This window comes from Trachinotus anak, unplaced genomic scaffold (assembly GCF_046630095.1).
Source record: "Trachinotus anak isolate AG129_WGS33_773 ecotype Australia unplaced genomic scaffold, CSIRO_AGI_Tana_v1 ptg000010l, whole genome shotgun sequence".
Lineage (NCBI taxonomy): Eukaryota > Metazoa > Chordata > Actinopteri > Carangiformes > Carangidae > Trachinotus > Trachinotus anak.
This window is the reverse complement of record NW_027273861.1, coordinates 13,644,506-13,664,205: the sequence shown is the minus strand read 5'-3', so window position 1 is coordinate 13,664,205 and position 19,700 is coordinate 13,644,506. Positions and strand designations below refer to the sequence as shown.

The 19,700-nt window shown below is 42.7% G+C and overlaps 1 protein-coding gene across 1 annotated transcript; it reads left to right on the top strand.

Annotated features, from left to right (window-relative positions):
• The first annotated feature begins 700 nt into the window (after positions 1-700).
• On the top strand, positions 701-15,101 carry cdc34a (cell division cycle 34 homolog (S. cerevisiae) a). The gene is made up of 5 exons (XM_071487729.1): positions 701-1,131; positions 9,582-9,668; positions 9,965-10,062; positions 11,601-11,735; positions 11,896-15,101. Exons 1-5 carry the CDS (start codon positions 949-951, stop codon positions 12,116-12,118), a joined length of 726 nt encoding a protein of 241 aa, XP_071343830.1. The 5' UTR covers positions 701-948; the 3' UTR covers positions 12,119-15,101.
• The last annotated feature ends 4,599 nt before the right edge of the window (positions 15,102-19,700 follow it).

The following is a 19,700-nucleotide window of genomic DNA, read 5'->3' as shown; positions in this document are numbered from 1 at the left end:
GAGACCTTCTTACTGACTGACAGCGAGCAGCTGAGTTTAATGAAGTTGAACCGACAGAGCCACTGGTTTTGGTTTTGTTGTTTCATGTATAACTACTTTGTTTGAAAGCAAAGATCGCTCAGCCGATTTATTTTTACTTAAGATAGCAACGCACCCAATAGAGGAGACGGGCTAGCTTTCGTTAGCATCACCACCAAGCTAACCGGGATAAATGTGGGTTTCCTGTGTATACTTTCAAAATAAAATCCCCACTCAACGCGTTAAACGTAGAAAGGTTATGCGAAATGGGTACAAGGCCGTAACGTATGCCAGCTGAGCGACCAAAATTAAAAAGCAAACATATAGCTTTATCGTATATTTTGAAAACAGGTTAATGGTTGAGTTTATCTTTGCCTAAGGTTGCATTTGGAGCTAGCTAACAGTAAATACACTGGAAACTGACGGGAAAGTCACGTACCACAGTACCAATTCATTCGAAACAAAACTGACAAAAAGAAAAATATACTTCAACAATGTTGGGTGTATATAACAACAAAAACAAAAATAAATAGACTGTTAAGCTGTGAGGTGATATCTCTGAAACGAAGGTATATCCCCAAACAGAGAGACAGTGGTTACATTTCGAAAGCTGTGGCCGGAAATCGAGTAGATGTGTCAGTGTCTGCCTTGATAACAGTGGGTTTAGATGGTTGTTATTAAGAGGAGGTGCGAGGGATTGTTCACAACAACAGAGGAAGGCGCACCAGCTCTGACCAAATAAAGCTCAGTCGCGATTTTTAGATCCTGTCTCGGAAATATACGAACGGAAACCAACGTTAACGCGTTCTTGTGCGACGGGGCTTCGTTGTTCTACTGAGGGCTATTGTTTATAGCGAGCTAGCTTTGTCCTTCTTCGCAGTCGCAGCTCTGGTGGTGTTGCTGGTATATTTACACAAATCGTTGTGGAATATGGCTCAGCATGGACATCATGTAGCCAGTTCCCAAAAAGCACTAATGCTGGAGATGAAAAGTCTCCAAGATGAGCCGGTCGAAGGGTTCAAAATAACTTTGGTGGACGAGTCGGACATGTACAACTGGGAGGTAGCGATATTCGGACCCCCAAACACTCACTACGAGGGTGGTTATTTTAAGGTGAGTAGCTAATGTTAGCTAGCAGTCGATCTATTGTTCTTTAGCTGGTTGATTTAGCCCACATTGAAGTTATTTACTCGCAGAGGAGAGATCGACGGTTAACCTCAGGCTTTCGGTAACCGTCTCCATCAACGGCAGGTAACAGTTAGTAACGTTAACTTGGCTAATTGGCAGTTATTTCCTGTTTACTGTGATAAAACAGCCTCCCCCTCTTTGTTCAACTTTAAATCAACTCTACTCAATCAGGATGATTACATTTTAGTGGTGCGGGCTAGTATACAGTAAAACTTTGGGCTGGGGCTCGTTTTTATATAAAATACAAGTCGACTGGGGTCCCATGTAGTGACAGTCAGCGCATGATCACGTTTGACAGTCACTTTTGTGTTAACATGAAACAAAAGGTTTGTTAGCACAACCGCCTCTAGCTTCAACGTAGCTCTCATTAGAAAAGCTCATCATCTAACTAATTCAGTCATTTCCTTTGTGTTTTAACAGCACGAATCAGAGGCCCTAGGTTGAACAAGCTTTTTATTTGTATATCAAATAAACCCAAGCGTGGATTACGCGTTGACATTCAGCGTATCTAACTTAGGCAAACTCATTTGTCATTTAATTTGTTTTCTGGCTCACTTCCTCCCTTGAGAGTGAAGGATGTGTTGGTTTCACAGATATCTTGTTCCCGTTTGAGAGCATTTGTGCAACTGGCCAAGAGGACTGGCAGTTAACAAAGTCTCTACTAAGTTATTAACTACTGAATTGTCTTGGCTACATTTTTTGATCTTCTGTAGTACTTCACGTATAATTGTGATATCTTTTTTGCGTGACAGGAACATCAGCTCTACATTTATTTTCATGTCAGCCATGGCAGTGACCCTTGACCTTTTTAACTACTAGATGTTTATACTGTTTTTGCCTCAAAGGTTGGAGCCACAGAAACAGATTCGCTTCAAGTCCCACTGTAAGCTACACACCTACATTGTAAATATCGAATAGCCTTGCATTTGTTGGCACAGCAGAGAGCCTGCTGTTGATTTGTCTCAAATGAGTGTGTGAAAATCACATGTTGCAAAACACCGTGGGGATTGTTGTTCACCAAATTTTCAAGTCATATACCAATGTGGGTATTCATCCAATAATCCACTTTGATTTATTACTTTGTCTGGCAAAGTCAACAAAACACCTGGTAATTCTGCTTCAGTCTTGCCCTAGATAGTTATTTTATTGTACACCAAGTAATTGATAATGGGCTCTTATTAAGGTGGTATAATAATCTTGGGAAAAGATTTCTTTTTTTTTTTGCAAAAGACACCCACAGAAATAACAACATGCTCAAATTGTACACTGTTTTTTTTTTTTTGTTAGTTTTTTTTGCTTTAAAAAAAAAAAAAAAAAAAAAAAAAGGCTTTTTGTCATGGGCTCATTATGCTAAGTCCCACATTAGTCACAGTTGTTTCCATACAACAACTAAACTGTAAGGTATCAGTAATGGCTCCCACTGTGTTCAGACTATTCAGCATATTGTATCACTTAAGCTATACAGTGCTTTGTGAGTCCAGTTCTTGAGAAGCCTCTTCATTTCACCTCTGGTCTTTTTCAAGCCTGGGAACACAGGCAGAGGGCCCCGGCAAGGCTACCGTAGACGGTGTTCAGTGTATCTGTGTGGGTGCTGTGTACAGGATTCCTTTGTCGGGCCAGGAATGCACAGCCTGGCTGTGAAATCCACCGCATGGTTGTGACTCATTGTTCTGTGCTGGGTTTCCATCCAACCAGTTTGCCATATTCTAACAGAAAAAAAAAAAACAAAACGAAAAAGCACAATGCTGTGACCAGGTTAACCAAACAAACAAGCAGTTATGACAAGCTGCAGCTGCCTGTTCAGTAGAAACAGGGTGGGTAATGACGTCACATGAAACCTGGCTGAGTCAGGTATTTATTTCACAAGGGTGTTGCTCTCAAAGAGTCACCCCAAGATGAATATATCACAACTGCAGGCACACCGTGGACTGAGACATACCGAAATGTCATTGAAACGGCATTAGATAACTGACCTGGATACACAATACATAAGTAAACACTAGCTTATCGTGATATATGGACCATTGACCTTAAGGTCTCACAGTTGGCCCAGATGCTGACACTTATGCGTTGGTTATGAGACATTTCCAGGCTTAAGATCCTTTGTGTTTATACTTTCTGCTTTGTCATGTGAGGTAAGCCTGCAGGGTTTCAGGGCCGCTCAGTCCCATAGCCAGCCACGGTCCTGGGTCATGTATGAAGCAGAGTAGCTGGGATGCCTACCCCCAGAGTTCAGACTTGCAGGGGTGTTAGGACAGTGACTCACTGTGTTGTTACTGTACACGTTAATTTTGAACGTATAAATGATACAGTGCCTATGAGGTTTAAGCTGTATACTTTATTTAGTCTAATGCAGTGTTAATCTGAGCCTTAGAACAAAAACCCTGAAATGGGGACGCCATGACAATTTTTTTTTATGCAACTCTACAATTAAAATTAATGGGAGGTTGTCTACTTTTATGGTCTGCTTCCACTGTATGCCAACCATGTCATATAAGCATGACTGAAACATAAAAACTGTGCTAGTCATTTTCGGTCTTGCTCATCATTTTTTCTAATAGATCTCTGGTCCGTGACTGTTGATTCTCTCTCTCTGAACCTTTTTCCTTCTCTTGAACTCCTGTCTCCCCTTTGCACATTTTCTTGACCCCAGAAACATTTCTCAAGATGTGAGGATTTATTGAATAACACAGTCACACTCCTGTTAAAATCACAACCCCACACAGCTTACTAACATGTATTCAATACTTAATGTGGAAAAAAAAACGATGCAAAGCATGGTCCCTTGCTACGATGATTGTTTTTTGGTTGTTTGCTGTTGAGCTCCTTGTTTGTGTTTTGGATCTGCAGTGTCACAATTTGTGGGTGCTTGCAGTTTGGTCCAATGTCCATATTAAATTAGCGGAATCAAAGTGGAAGAAAAGTAGTGAATCACAGCAGTTTTAATGCTCATAATAATGTAATCCAGAACTGCTGGTATGACCCCAGTTCAAATCAAGTCACTCCTCAACAAGCCAAAAGTAATCGCTGTACTTTCCAAGGAGCCCAGGCAGTGTCCTGCAACAACAGTCTCCACCAATAGGTTTTACCTTACATGGCATAAAGTACAGGAACATACTTCCATTACAAGGTTTGAAGCTCTGATTCAGTTTTGCTCTTTACTGTGTCAAGTATTAGTTTCATATCTATACAAGGTAAAAACACCAGCTACACACAGACAAAAAAATACAAATTTTACTTTTGGTGGAACTCATTAGATGGAAATCTCAATTTCTCTGTATTTTAGTAGTTCTTTATGAATTTGTTATATTGCCATTACCACCTGTATGGTTTATTAACATAAGCGCAAAACCCACCAAATCCACTATGGTTCTGCGCTCTCCACTTTGATCAACTTATTGGGTCAATAAAAAATAATTACAACCATACTCTCTAGTGCTGGTCCATGAACTCCACTTGAGAACTATGGCATTGCTTTTTCTGTGACCCCGCAGACTGTCAGTTCACGTATGGCAGATTTCACCGCCTCTTGCTTCCTTTTGTGCCATGCACCACAGTAGCAGATAAATTATGCTCTACGTCCACAATCATTAGTTCATCTGCTTGTATTTCCACAGAGAAGTTTTTCATGCTGACATTCAGGAGAAACCCTGCTGTGTGTGGGGTGACACAGGTCTGAACTGCACTGCTGTGGAGGTGCCAGTGAAATTGGACGGGTGACTGTGTTTGAAGTGTTGCTGTGTCAGCACCTGGTGGCTTTAATTATGATTTTTGTTGCATGTAACTACGATCTAAATTGGCCCTCTGCAACTCGTACTGTGAAACACAACCTTTTATATCTCAGTCAAGTGGTTCACTCGACTGACAGACCACTTCATAGCAAACATGACAGAGGGAGGTGTTGCCCTTCAGTTTTGGCCTGGGCCTCTCTGTCTTTTTTAGCCTCTGACAGACCAGAGTTGCGTTGAGCAGCTGACTCTGTGTTTTGTGCCTGCTTTCCTTCTTCCTCGGGTGCATGCTACATAATTTGTACAGGCTCTATGTTAGCCTTGCAGTAGCGGAGGAGGGGAGGGTACAGGGAAGAGGACCCAACCGGGCTGCAGAGGGCTTGGCTGGGCCGGGCCTGCCTGAGCTGTTGGAGTCATGTTTCCCCCTCTGGCTGTGTCACAGAGAAACAAGAGCAGGGTAGAGGGGAAAAAAAGAGGGAATACAGAAACAGGCAGATAAAGAGCAGGCAGAGCCCTTCCTTGCCCCTTTGAAAGAAGAGCCTGCTGAGCAGAGGTGAGTGTGAGGCCCCAGACGGTTATAACCATCCCCTCAAGCCCTGACCATGTGTTCTATTTCTCTTCTCACATTGGCCTCCAGTGTGGTAATCACACCTTACAAACATAGCTACAAATAGTTGTTTTAATTTTCCATGTGTTACAGTCTAAGTAACACCATCTTTTGAGCCTGTTCTTCTCCTCTACGTGCTCCTTCTGAGTTGAGATAATGAGGCTGGGGGCTGTTGGGTACAAACATGATGATCTGTGGGACCTTTATATGTGTGCTACAGAATTTGCTGTGTGTGTGTGTGTGTGTGTGTCTCTGTGTGTGTGAGAGAGTGAGAGAGAGAGGAGAACGTCTGTAGAGAAGGTGGAAGAGGTGCGCAGGGAGAACAGAAAGGTTTTTTTCTTTTTCTGTTCAGGGTCTTTGCATTGACCTGATTTACTTCGCCCTGCTGTCATTTTCCACAGGGTGGGCGTATTCACTCTTATTCCCATTATCTTTTCAACGCAGCTTTTTTTTTAGGTCACAATCCAAGAAAGAGTTTCATAGAAAGAGCAAGCTGATCTTGTATTCTACATTCATGGTAACAAGCCCGTGTGTCTTTCTTTTTTGTTGCATGCATGGCAGGAAATTGACTGCACTTCATGTCTGCTGCTCAAATGAGCTCTTCAGAGCGAATCACCTTTTGACCATGGATGCTGTTAACTCTGTGCACAATCCAATTATGAGGCATGACAGACAAGGCAGTGGTGGCATTTTGCAACAAATGTACCGAGGCTAGCACTTTGTGACGGGCAGAGATCTTTGTTGAGCTGCTCTATGTGAAGCAATACTTAATTTTTGATACCTATTACTGCTTGATCCAAAAGGGTTGTGGGAGTGGGGAGAAAGTGAGTGTTGCGCAAAATACGCTAGGATGTAAGTGTACATATCAGAACAAGAACTCATAGAGAGAGTGTGATCTCTGGGAAGTGAAAAGAGAGAGCTGATTTTGGCCTCCTAAGACCACGCTGCATTATCCCCTTTCTCCTTCATTCCTCCTCCTCCTCCTCCTCATGTTTCCTCGCTACTGTCTGCTCGGTGCTGATGAGAGAGGAGACAAGCTGCTCACTGCTGCAGAGCAAATGAGCCAACCAAGCAGCCTGTCTGTGTTTAGGCCGGCCCTGTCACTCTTCTCTAAAACCATCTATCCATCCTCTCCTCCCTCCTTCGATCCCCATGGGTTTATTGTCAGCTCGCTGGGTGGGCAGGTCAAGAGTTACAGCACTCCGATCTTCGGTTCAGTGAAATTTTACACCACATTATTAGCGTTTTATGGTCTCAAATAAGGTTTATAACACACCCATGGCCTTGACAAACCTTGCGACAAATTGCTTTACACCTATTTCTGTTTGTTGTAATTGATCTGTAGTTTAAAGCACAGGTAACCTGCCTCTTTCCCTTCTTCACTAGCCCTCCTCAGGGTCAGTTATAATTTGATTGTACAGTTTGTGGTATTGTGTCACTAGGAAAATTGTACTAAAGCCTCCCGGTAAGCTGCATTACCCTCTTACAGGGATCAATGCTTATGCTTTTGTTAATGCAATCCCCACTTTGGTGCTTTACTTGCATTCAGACTTGCAGGATCATGATGAATGAAGCTATTTATGGGAAGTGTTGATGCACAGATCTCCCACCAACAGGCTACAAAGTGAGGAATGGGATCTTTTTTTGTTAATTATTATTCAAATATACACTTTCATAAGATGTTCCTATATAATAAAAGGCTGGACGTATTAGAAGTGGTACCTTTTCTGTGTGTACCATCACAGAGATGGGTGGCTCTGGTTTACTTTCCACTGTTGGATGGAGTATAGGTTTTTCTCCATGTCTGATCATCTTTTTGTTTCCAAGATAGCTCAGACAGTTTTGGAAGAAAGTGCGTAGACAGACAAGTCTCTGCCAAACGATGAGTGATTTAGATTTTGGTGGTGTTTTTTGCCTTTTCACTTTTTTTTTAATCCTTGTGGACGAATGAGATTTGAGACTTTCAGATTCAAACCCGCTGGAGAGATTTTCATCCATGCACAGTTTGTTTGGAAAATCATACCTGGAAGACAAACAAACGTAAGCCACTGTTGAAGTTTGTGCCCTGCTGAATTCCCTCTAGTTCTTTCTTCTTTTTTTTCTTGCACCATTTCCATCCCCTTTTGAATTGGACCAAATGGTTTCTCAAAGTAAAATTGAATGGCTAGCGATGGGAACTACTGTGGCTTATTTAAAAGACCACTGGCAGATGCTGTAGCTGTCAGCTCATCTTGTTGGGGTCAACAGGAAACAGGCTTTGCATTGTAAGCTGGACATGATGTGAAAGAGAGGGAGTTTTTCCCAAATATACAAGAATTTTTTTCTGCCCAGTTCTCAGCCAGTGGACAGATATGATCTTGATGTTTATATTGTTTGGGATGACAAAACCAAGCTCTCACTGTTGCAGCCTGGACCTTCTCCCCGACCCCCTCCCCCTGGCTGGCTGCTATGTGTTGCACTGCTGCCAGCCTGTAATGTGTACAATGTTGGCTTGAACCTTGCACTCTGAAGGGCTGCCAGTTTTTTGGCAGGGTCAGTCATACCCTGGGATTTTGTGTTGTTGTTTTTTTTTTTTTCCCCCCTACAAGCAGCATTCTCTCAGGGCTGAGTCAGTGTTTCCTCTCCACTCTGATTTGATATGGTGAGAACAGGTTTATTTTCTTGGTTGCAAATCAGTATCGAGGAACACATCCAGTACAACAAATGTTTGTCTTGCATTGTAGATCAGGACACACTGACACATACTTTAAAGACAACATAGCCTTAAATACAGCTCTAACAGACACAGTGGATATCAACAGATCGCACTTTTTTTTTCAGTTTTATGGTCTGAGCATTAATATACATACATCACATTTCTGCTGCACTCAGCCTGGTTTAAATACTATAATGCAGTCAAAGAGGGCTAAAAGCTTATAGCATTATATAGAGCACAACCCCTTTTATTCCAAGAGGACCCCCCCCCTCCTCCTTGCGCTGCCACTCCACCACCTCCCTGCTCCCATGCAGCCGGCAACCCCCCTCACCCCTATCCCACCCCCCACTCAGTGGTTAACTGTAGCGAGGACCAGCTGACCATGCCGAATCAGCAAGTGTGTGTGTGTTGGGGGGGGGGGGGGTCAGCAGAAGGTTTCATGCTGTGAGTGACATGCGTGTGTGTAATCTGTGTAGTTGGGGTCCTCTACACATAGTAGGATTGATACAGTGTGTGGGTGTGGTTTCAGTGTGAGGGCATATAATAGCAGAACACGGGTATGAGTAGTGGATTGTCTTGGGTTGCAATGACAGCTGGAGAGGACAAACCCCCACAATGTCTTTAAATCAGCAACCCCACCCCACCCACTGGTGTTTCTCTAAGCTCCACTCACTCAGCAGCTGAAGGCACTGCGAGCCTCCCTCCCTCTCTCTACACCATATTACATTACACTGTCATTAGTTGCTCCATGCTCAGCCACCTCAGTAGGGTTTGCCATGACTCTACAGCTACTATATGGGTTTCAGTCACTATTGAAGCTGATCAGCATGATCTGTGATTGTCGATATGTTCATTTAGCCGCTGCTTGTTGATACCAGAGCTGTAAAACATAGGCCTCTAAAGAAAAGCCCTGAGAATTAAGTTTTCTCTCCGTCCACAGCAGCTTCTTTGTGTGTGTGTGTGTGTGTGTGTGTGTGTGTGTGTGTGTGTGTGTTTGTGTGTGTGTTTGTGTTTGTTTGTTTTGCTTCTGCAGCATTGTACAGACTTGAATTCAGTTAACCCTGGGAGACCATGTCCACCGTGCTCATGTGTGGCTCCAATACACACTGCAGGGTTTCTTGAAGCAAACAACACCACAAGTGCACTAAAATTATATGCAGCAGCCTAACTGTGGTTAAAGGAATCACCATTTACTTTCCTAGTATATTTTGAGAAAGTCTCTGCTGTCCTAATCGGTGGAGAACAGTTTCGAGGGAAGTAGTCATGACTTGTCTGTTGGCAAGGGAGAAGTGTAGATAAACTGCTGCCTCTCACATTGCTATTGTGTGTCTTCTTTCACCCTCAGGCTCGGATCAAGTTCCCTGTCGACTACCCATACTCTCCACCTGCTTTCCGCTTCCTCACCAAAATGTGGCACCCCAACATTTATGAGGTAACTCGGACCAGTGTAAATGCTGGTTAAAACTCACAGAAGCTCCACATCCCTTTGATAATAGACTAGTGCACTACTGCTTCTATACAGTAAGCAGGCTCTATAAGAGTATTAGATTAAAAATAGCACCTTTGATCCTTTTGTTGATTATTTGTTTTTTTTCATGTAAGGACTCTTAAATGTAAAGGCATTTAAGACAAACTGTGGAAGAGTTTCCAACCCTAATCTTTTAATCTAAGCAGTAATAATTAAACTATTACCTCAATGTGTTGGTGTTGGTTCTCATGCGTCCCTAGAACGGGGATGTGTGTATTTCTATCCTGCACCCACCAGTGGACGACCCACAGAGCGGTGAGCTGCCGTCAGAGAGGTGGAACCCCACACAGAACGTCAGGTACACAATATAATTCTCTTTATCCCATCCTCGTTTCTTTCATTACAGAGCAGCACACAAAACAAGAGCAGCAGAATTTCTCTTTCTCAAGTGTCCCACAGCTGCCCCCTGAAATGTCTTTATTTGAATGATCTGTAAATTCTTACAAATTGCTGGAAGAAAGCATCACCTGACTTCCAGTCTGGACCACAAGTATTCGGACAGTTACACATTTTATTTGTTCAGGCTCTGAGCTTCTCTACATTCAGTTTGAAATACATTGAAATACATTAATGCCAAGACTAGGTTTACATCAATATAGAAAGAACTGTGTGTGGGAGATAAAACCCTTTTCATAAAGTCTGGACTGGACCTCCAAGCTTTTTTCATACCCTTTTTAGACTTATTTCCTACATTCCTAGCAGGATTTTGATTGATGCATTTTTCCTGCCTTCAAGGCAACCCTGAGATGCCTGGAATCATCTTGTTGTGATATAATAGTCAAAGACTGCCAAAGACTCTTTTCTTTTGGGCTGTCAAGTATATTATTGTGTGCTAATATAGCTGATAGCACCAGCTGCTCTAAAATGTCTTTCCTGTGGCTGTGTACAGTGGCTGATTGATGACAGATTTCACCAGTAAACTTAAATGGTTGCTACGACTACTACTGTGATTGTTTTGGACTGACTAATTTGTCAGTTTCACACAAAATTTCCAACTCAGATTTATAACAATCTTAGACCACACAGGATCTAGGAGCTACAGTGCTAATAAGGTCATAATCTGCAAGTTTGGACTCCCCCTGTTCATGGACGTACAAAGGTAGATTGTTATTCAAGATCTTCCCTCAAGCGTCAACCGTCTTGCTGCAGTGTAAATGCAGCAAACTTAGAAACATTATGTATAATTCATATCCCTTTATTTCTACTAGACAGACATTGTTTCAACCCCTGCAGCTCTCTCTCTCTCTCTCTCTCTCTCTCTCTCTCTCTCTCTCTATGCATTATGTTTCTGCACAAACTCTCACAGCTGTGTACCACAATAATGGGTCCTTTATAGACCCCGAGCTGATGATCAAAACAACAAAAACAAAAAAAAAAAATCCCACATTTCATCCCAAAGAGAGAGAAAATGAGTTGACTGAGTCCGTGGGAGATAGATCACCAATATGAATGATGATCAGTCGGGTCAACCAGGTCAACTAGTTGATTCACCCAAATATAAATCATGTATGGTAGTATTGTCTGTTAGTGTCTCCCTTGGAGGCAAGAGCTCAAATCAACAGATGACAGCAGAGCCAAATAGATGTTTAACAGGCTGTTTGTCTGACCCTAACCTTCATGTCTCATGTCTCGTCTCACCCCCCCCCCCTTTTTGTCCATATGTCCCTTTGTCTTTCCATCTCTGTGCACATCTTCGTCCTGCATTCTCAATCTCTCTTTTCTTGTCTTACCCCCCCCCCCCGCCTTTCCTGTTGCCCTTTTCCTCCCCCTGTATTGCTTTCCTCTATTTTAATCTCTCTCTTCACTTTTCCCTCTCCTGTTGACCTCTCCTCTCAGGACCATTCTGCTCAGCGTGATCTCTCTGCTGAATGAGCCCAACACCTTCTCCCCAGCCAATGTGGACGCGTCCGTCATGTACCGCAAGTGGAGGGACAGCAAGGGCAAGGACAGAGAATACATCGAGATTATCAGGTGCATAAAGGACACACGACACTCTTCTCTTCCCACTTCCCACTTTCCACTCCCACAGGGAGTTTGTCAGTGTAGCAGGTACAAAGAGTATCGGCAATAAAGGTCTTTGTGGCCTCATCTGACTGTTTTTTTCCCCCTCTTCTATCTTTCTGTCTCACAGGAAGCAGGTGCTGGCTACCAAAGCTGACGCAGAGCGGGACGGCGTCAAGGTTCCCGTCACACTGGACGAGTACTGTGTCCGCACCCAGGTCCCACCCACAGACGACGGCTCCAACCTCTTATACGACGACTACTACGACGACGAGGAGCTGGATGACGACGACGAGGACGACAACGAGGACTGTTGCTATGACGATGACGACTCAGGAACTGAGGACTCCTGACCTTGCCACCCCGAGATGTTGCCCCCCCCCCCCCCCACCTCCCCACCCCACCCCCTTCCTCCTCACCCCTCACCGGTCCCAGCCTCGCCCCTGGCCCCCGGCCCTACACATACACACACACCTCCCTCCTCTGTCATGGACTGAACTTTAATTACCTGCCCCCTCCCGCCCCCCTCCCCTTTCTTCTTCCCCTCAACCCCTTTTCATCCTCACTTAGCACAGGCCTCCCTGTCCACCTTCTGTCTCTTGTGCAGTCACTGTATGCACACTAAAACCTGATGCATCGAAGACAAGAAAGCTACAGAGTTGTTTTTGTTGGTTTCTTACATATTTTCTTTTATTCTTTCTTTGTTTTTTTTTGTTCTTTTTGTTTTTTGTTTTTTTTTTGTCAGAATAGAGGTTTACACACATGATACGCACACACACAGTAGGAAAAGTTATAGTAACAGTACTTCCTTATCTGCTTCTGCTTGTCTGCACTGGTAACTGGTTCAAATTTCCACAAAAGTGTTTTTAGTTCCAGCACCTATTTCTTCCTCTGGCTTTAATAGGAACAAAGCCAAGATGTGTTTTTTGGAATTTTTTTCTTTTTTTTTTTGTAACTTTGGCCGAGGAATGGTCACGCCTTTTCTTAACATCATCAGCTGCAGGGAGGAATGTCATGTCACAGGTCAGATCAGATCAGAGTAAAACATGTAGAGAGCATTTGCAAAGGAAGCTAATTTAGGAAAATTATACAGTGTGTGTATGTATGTATGTGTGAGTGTGTGTGTGCACGCGTGCGCGTGTTGAAAAGCTGAGTCACGTCTGCCTCTGAGCCATGTGTGTGACCTCCAGTTACCAGGCTGTTTGAAGCCCTGCCACACTTCACCTCTGACATTTTTAGAGCCGCAGGGCTTGTGCTGCTCCAAACAGGGAAGCTGTTCACACTCCCTTGTGCCTTCCCTCGCTCCTTGATACCGCACATCTGAATGACTCATGGGACGGACCGCTCAAAGCAAAAACCCCAAGCAGCCAGACAAACAAAAGGTGGCAGGGGAGATATTCAGGCTCACAAGTTCTCTGGTGGTGGATAACTGTGCAAACAGCGACCTCCTGATGGAACAAGTTATTAATAGCAGCACCTGTCATATTTTTTCTGGGTTGTGAGTGAGAAAGGTAAGATCCAGCAGCTGAGCTGAAGAGTGGACTGTAAATCAGGATCCCACAGACGTCCTCTACCAACTGCCACGCAGCCTTCATCACATAAGCACGTGCTACTAGTGGCCTGGATGCATTAACAAACAGCTAGCTGAGCCTGCTGCTGCTCATGAAATCCAATGTACTGTATTTAAAAAAAACCTATGCAGTCAGTGCTTGAACTCACTTATTATGCAGTGCTTTAAACGTGGCAGTGAAGCTGAGCCTCTCAACAGTCTGACCTGAACTCAAGCTTGAGTTTTACAAGCCAGCTCCGTACCTGTTAGAACTTTGGACTGATGGTGTCCTTGGTTAGAGATGGATATGTGTGGTTGTGTCCGTTTTTATGTTTCTCAGTGGTTTGTCAAGCTAAACCAGAGTAGCACAAGTCTCCAGAGCAGAAGAAACAAGAGTGAGATTGTACACTAGCCTTCACAGAGCACATCCCCCTAGTGGTGGCTGTGTGTACAAGCAGTGTGTTTGTTTTTTTGTTTTTTTTTTTCTTTTCCTGCTCTGAAATGTTCGACTGGGCCACAGCCATCTTGACTCGCCTGAATCAATGACCCCTGCTACCTGAGAGCACATCAGGCTGCAGAGCGAGTGATTCAGAAGAATGATGGCCTGATGGGGTTTTGTTGTCAGTCTGCACTGTCAGAGACCCTCTTTTCAACTGCCAGGAGTGCTCTGTTGCACACTCAAAGACAACATTACCATCATCCAGCAGTATTTCCGATGAAATTCTCAACATCGCTGTAACCATGTTTCCGTTGTGTGTGTGTGTGTGTGTGTGTGTGTGTGTGTGTGTGTGAGTGAGAGAGAGAGAGAATATTCACCGATCGCTCATAAGTCGTGCCGAGAAGTTGTGGAGAAGAAGCGCAGAAATGGGAAAGCATGGGGATAGAGTTGATCTTTGAGCATGGACAGGAGAATGTGGTTCTTCACTAGCATGCTGTTAATGATGTGTTTGTGGTTTTAGATCTGCTATAAAGGTCGGGATTGTGTCCAGGGACAAAGGTTCTCAATTTTATCTGAAACTGTTGCATTGGGAATGGGCTGAGGGTTGTCCGTTTATTTGGGGCTTCTTTGACTGTTTTTGATGTAATCTTTTTATTTCCAAATTGTGGTGTGAGCTGCAATGTTTTCTGTTCTGATATGTATTAAGTGCTAAGAATATTGACCTGATTGTTAGAAACCCAAGATTGTTCATGGAATAGTAACTAAATGTACCAAGTGATTACATGAAAATCAAACAACAGATACGTAATACCAAACCAAACCAACACAGCGCACCATACGTTAATTCTTTCCAGCCTTTCTCAGCCCTGAATGCTCAGAAATGAGTTATCAATACTCAATAATTGACTGATGTCCTATACACAGCCTATGAATGATTCTCCCCCCTCAGTTTCAATGTTTTAGGGTGAATGGGATTTCATTTTTTTTTTTTTTTTTTTGTGTTTGTTTTTTGTCAAACCACTGTTATTTTTACCTCCCACCCCACAAGTCCTCTGAGCTCTGATTGGTGGCAGCATCACTGAGGGAAAAAACCCAGCAGTTAAATACAGAAAACAACCTCAGGAAAAAAAGAAACAATCAACAAAAAAACAAATCCTTATCCAGCTGAGTGAACCTGACCCCGGGGAGTCTCACTTTATGGCTTCAAAGGACTGTTTACAATCCCTTGATATGCACATGTGGATATTTTGACGATCACTTGATGTTTTTTTTTTCTCTTGTTTATATTTTCTTTTTTTCTTATGGTTTGTAAATCTATTTAAAATCTGAAATAAAGATCTTTATTAGAGTTTGACTGATTTTTATTGAAAGGGGAGGAGGTGGGGGTAACTGGCTCTGTTTTAGAGATTTAATGGTCTCACTGGTTTCTCCTTTGTCTGTGTTCTCTTGTAGACACTGAAATGGTGTAAGTGAATGAAACTCAGGGCTAGCTCTGAGAGGTAAGACCTCTGTGTCCTTTCTTTTCTCTTTCACTTGATGTTTTTTGTAAACCTTGTAGTGGAGCTGAAGTGAGAGGAAAGCGCATGATGAGATGTGTACCCAGTAGTCACCCTGCTAAACTCAGAGGGTGGTGGAGACTTTAAAGGATTTCCTGATGCTTTCTATTTTTTTATCTGCTAAATGTAGGAATATAAGAAATGCCCTCTCTAAATGGCCTTGGTTTCTATTTCTTTGTCTCCTGTTCCCTTCTTGACTGTTGCTGATCTGAAGTCTCGGGATGAACCTAAGGTAAGACATTTCTCTGAGTTTTGTGAGGTCTGTCGTTAATTTAGCCCTGCTTTGCATGAAATAAATGCCATTTCCTTTTTGATTTATGCATTACTGTGCATGGCTTTGGATTAAGCAAATCAAATTGCTAGTGAAGGAGCTAAAATATAAACATTTGCAAAGCTTCCAACTAATGCTGAAACAACTAATCAATTTGTCAATCTTCAGTATTTTTCTATCACCTTAAAGTAGATTTGATTTTTGGACTGACAGCTGAAAAACATCACCTTGGGCTCTGGGAACTTGTGATGGGCATATCGAATTATTTATCTTAATAGACCAGTAACCAGACAATTAATAGATGAGCTGCAAAAATCATCATGAGATGAATCAGTAATTAAATCAATCTGTAGTCGCAGCTCTTCTCACTGCCTTTCTGTGGAGTGATAGTTCACGTACTGTAGATGCATAGACTAAAGGCACACTCCACTGATTGTACTTATCACCAGGAGTGTTACTCAGTCTGTGAAAATTGTTTTGGAGAATCTGAAAAATCACTGGAGTAGTTAATTAAGTATAGAAAGTGGGTGGGAAGGGTTTAATAAAAGACACTCCTGAGCTTCATGATGTGAAGTGTGGCATTAGGCTCATGGTAAACACAAACCACTGCTTTGTAAATGCAGAATCCTTTGCAGTGACAACACTGAATGAGGATGTGTTGCTGGAAAACAAAGCATAACTATGATGATATGTCAAATATTTAAAAATGAGTTGTTCTGAGTTGAACAAGTCCAATAATTATGTTATTGATTGGTCACAATAACAATCAGGTTATATTACAAATTACGTTTTAGCTATAACCTGAAAGCAGCTTTGGTGAGCCTTGAGCAGTCAAGAGATAAATTAAAGAATAATTATTAGATAATAAAAACAGACAAATAATAATAAAAAGGGAAAATAATAAAATAGGAATTGACAGCACGCCAGTAAATCAAATCATACTGGTGAGAAAATGTATAACACTTAGTGCCTGATACTGTGGAGAGTCTCAAACACTTCTTACACCTTTCCTGAAGTAACTCCCTCTATCTGCCTGTCTTCACGTTCAGTTCACTTCTTGCATGTGAAGTTTTGCTGCTGCTTCTTTTCTTTAAAGAAATGAATCTGAAACAAGCCTAACAGCACTGCAGATTTTCCTATGGATGGTTTAACATGCGATCCTGCTCGAAAAAACAAGGTGACACAATGTTTGTTCTCGCTTGAATAAATGCAGAAACACCAGAGCACAATAAGCTTTTCTTAGTGGAGACCAACTGCTTTCAGGTGTCTGCTTTTGTGTTTCTCCCTTTCTTCAAATAGATAAAAATGCTTTATTTTGTAGGATAACTGATGCTACACTAGTCTTTTTGGTGTGTAATTATCTCAAACACTTATCGGTTTGTGCAAACATTCAGTGTCAGCTTTGATGAACACAATTTTCCACAAGCCTGAATTGGTTTTCTGCACAGTTTTGGTGTGATCAAACTATGTGTGATGTTAACTGTACCCTGCAGTCACCTTTATAATCAGGTTGGTGGAGAATTGCTCTCTTCAAATGAACAGCAAACCACATTTCTCTGAGAATGCATACTGTGGCTGCTTCATGCCTCTAGGGGGCAGCAACAGCTTGTCTCTGCAATGTTTCTCTGATTTCACGCTCCAATCAGAGCACGCTGCCATCCCCTCGCATAAATACAAAAATAAGAGTAATATGGACTAAATATATATATTTCACCTTCTCATATCAGAGTGCTATGGCATCTTCTGGTCATTTCCACTTTCTCATCACCCACTGTGACCCACTGTAAGTGGACACTGTACACTTACATGCTGCTCCTAGACATGACTTATATGGTTTATTATCTCCATCTTCCTATTTCTTAATGTTAAAGTTGAGCCACCCATGGCTGCCTGTTATCTGTCAGACAGCATAAAGGAAGATTCATCTGACAAAAACGTAGATCAGTATACTGTGTGCAGGTGGTTTAGGCCAGCTGTGAGTGTAATCTCTCCTTTCTCCAATCAATTTTCCTTTCTTGCATCCTTTTACCCACACTCTACTCAGCTCCTAGGTCACTCCCCCCCCCCCAACCACCACACACACACACACACAGATATACCATCTTTGCTGCTGAGTCCATCAAATTTGTCTCCTGTGGCAACAGGTCTGACCTTTTGCCCTGCGTGTGTCCAATCCAAATGCCAGTTCAGCAGACCAGAAAAATCAAGACACTCAAATGGTCCTGGCATTTGCAGAATTGCTTCTCTCCCTCGGTGGTTTCTTTCATACTTCGCACTGTGTTTTTGTCCAGAATGGATAACACTCTGCTTAAACTGCAGGTTATAAACCTGACTGCTGGATTAGAGCCAGGTGTTACAACCTATGACCCACTCTCAGTGGTTTCACACTGTGACCCTGAGTGTTTCTACGTCCCTCTAAGTCAGCTAGTAGTTTGGCACTGATCTCCTCCAGACCCCCAGTGAGTAGAGGCCGACTGAGTCAGAGCTGTAGGTGACCTGTGGATAGCTGCACCGCCCGAGGAATGAACGAACCGGATGAACTGTAACAGACCGGAGAGGTGAAGAAATGCGAGAGAGTAGAGAGTTGGTTAGTGAGGGAGGGTGGGGGGATTGATCCATATGTCAGGATATGAGATGTCTCCAAGGCAACAAGATGTGTGGAAGGTGGGAGCGGGTTGGCAGGAAGAAAGAAAGATGGATGGCAACAATAAGAGGCCGTGGGGTAAAAATGGACCCTATGACGTGTGCACTCTTCCTTGTTTTTCTTGCTTGACCATAATGAGTGACCATATGTGCTAAGAGTCAATGCAGACACACTGAAAAAGGAACAGTGAGCAAACCTGGAAGTACACTAGACATCCTGCAGAGCTTTTGTGCAGCTCCTGTTCAGTCTGACAGCCTCGTTTCTGTGTACCAGCCCCAACTCCTCCCTCTTGTCCTTCCAGGAAGCCAATCAGACATCAGCTGGGAAGATGTCGCACCACAGCGGTGAAAGAAACACTCTCTGGATTGACTCCTTCAGTTGCTTTTTTTTATTATGTAATTGCCTGATTATAGGTACATCTGTCTATCTGGATGACAGGAGAGAACAAACAAGCACAGCCGCAGTGAATCAGATTTGTGTTGTTCATTGACGAAGTTCACTTCTATACTTTTGAGTTTGTAACAGCTCCAGTGTTCCTTGCACCTTTTTGGACAGACAGAGATGTAGGGTCCGGCCCCTTAATGAGAGCAGAACAGACACATTAACCTTTTCTCAGGCTGTAGCCTGTCCTCGTCTCAACACTGAAGATTCTCAGACGCTTGTGTATCGATCTCATTATTTTGTAAAGGAAGCTGTTAACAGTGTGAACCTGGAGTTGTTCACAGACTGAAATGACATTCAAATGTTCCCCAGGAGATATTGTTTCCCCTTTATTTTAATAAGCTTAAACCATGTTGTTGGATGTATAAGCCAGTCTTTCCATTGTTTTTCCTGCACTAAAACTAAAAGCTATGAACTGTAGTTTTGAATTTATTAGTTGATGAATTGAATAGGTAAAGAAAAGAACAGTAATCAACCGTTTTGAAAATCATTTAAGTTGTTTCTCACTTGTTTCAATTTCTTTGTGACTGCTTTTTTTAGTTAATTTTTCTATGTAGTTTGGTGGGGGCAAAGGGACATGAAATCAATATTGTGAAGATGTCACATTAGGCTCTGGGAAATTGTAATAAGCATTTATCACTATTTTATGACAATTTATGGATAAGAAACTAATCAATTTGTCAAAGAAAATGGACAACACCTAGTCAACTAATCTAAACCTAAAATGTGTTTTGTTGGACAAGTGTTACAGGTTGAGTGTCTCTAGGGTGCTAAGGAAGCACTGACGGCAGTGGGTGAGGGTTCAAATGCACCTCTGCAGTATATATGGTAAGTGATTCTTTTCATCAGACAGTGACCTCTGGGAGGACCTCAGCAAGCAAAATGTGTAATTATCTCCACTCACAGCTCAAATAGCTCACATGGTTTTCATACCATGCCGAGGCTGTCCTCATGAGTCTCCTTGTCGCTTTACGTCGAACCATAACGTCCAGGTACACTTTCACCACCTGCCGAAGAATGTTGTGTAGCAAGTTT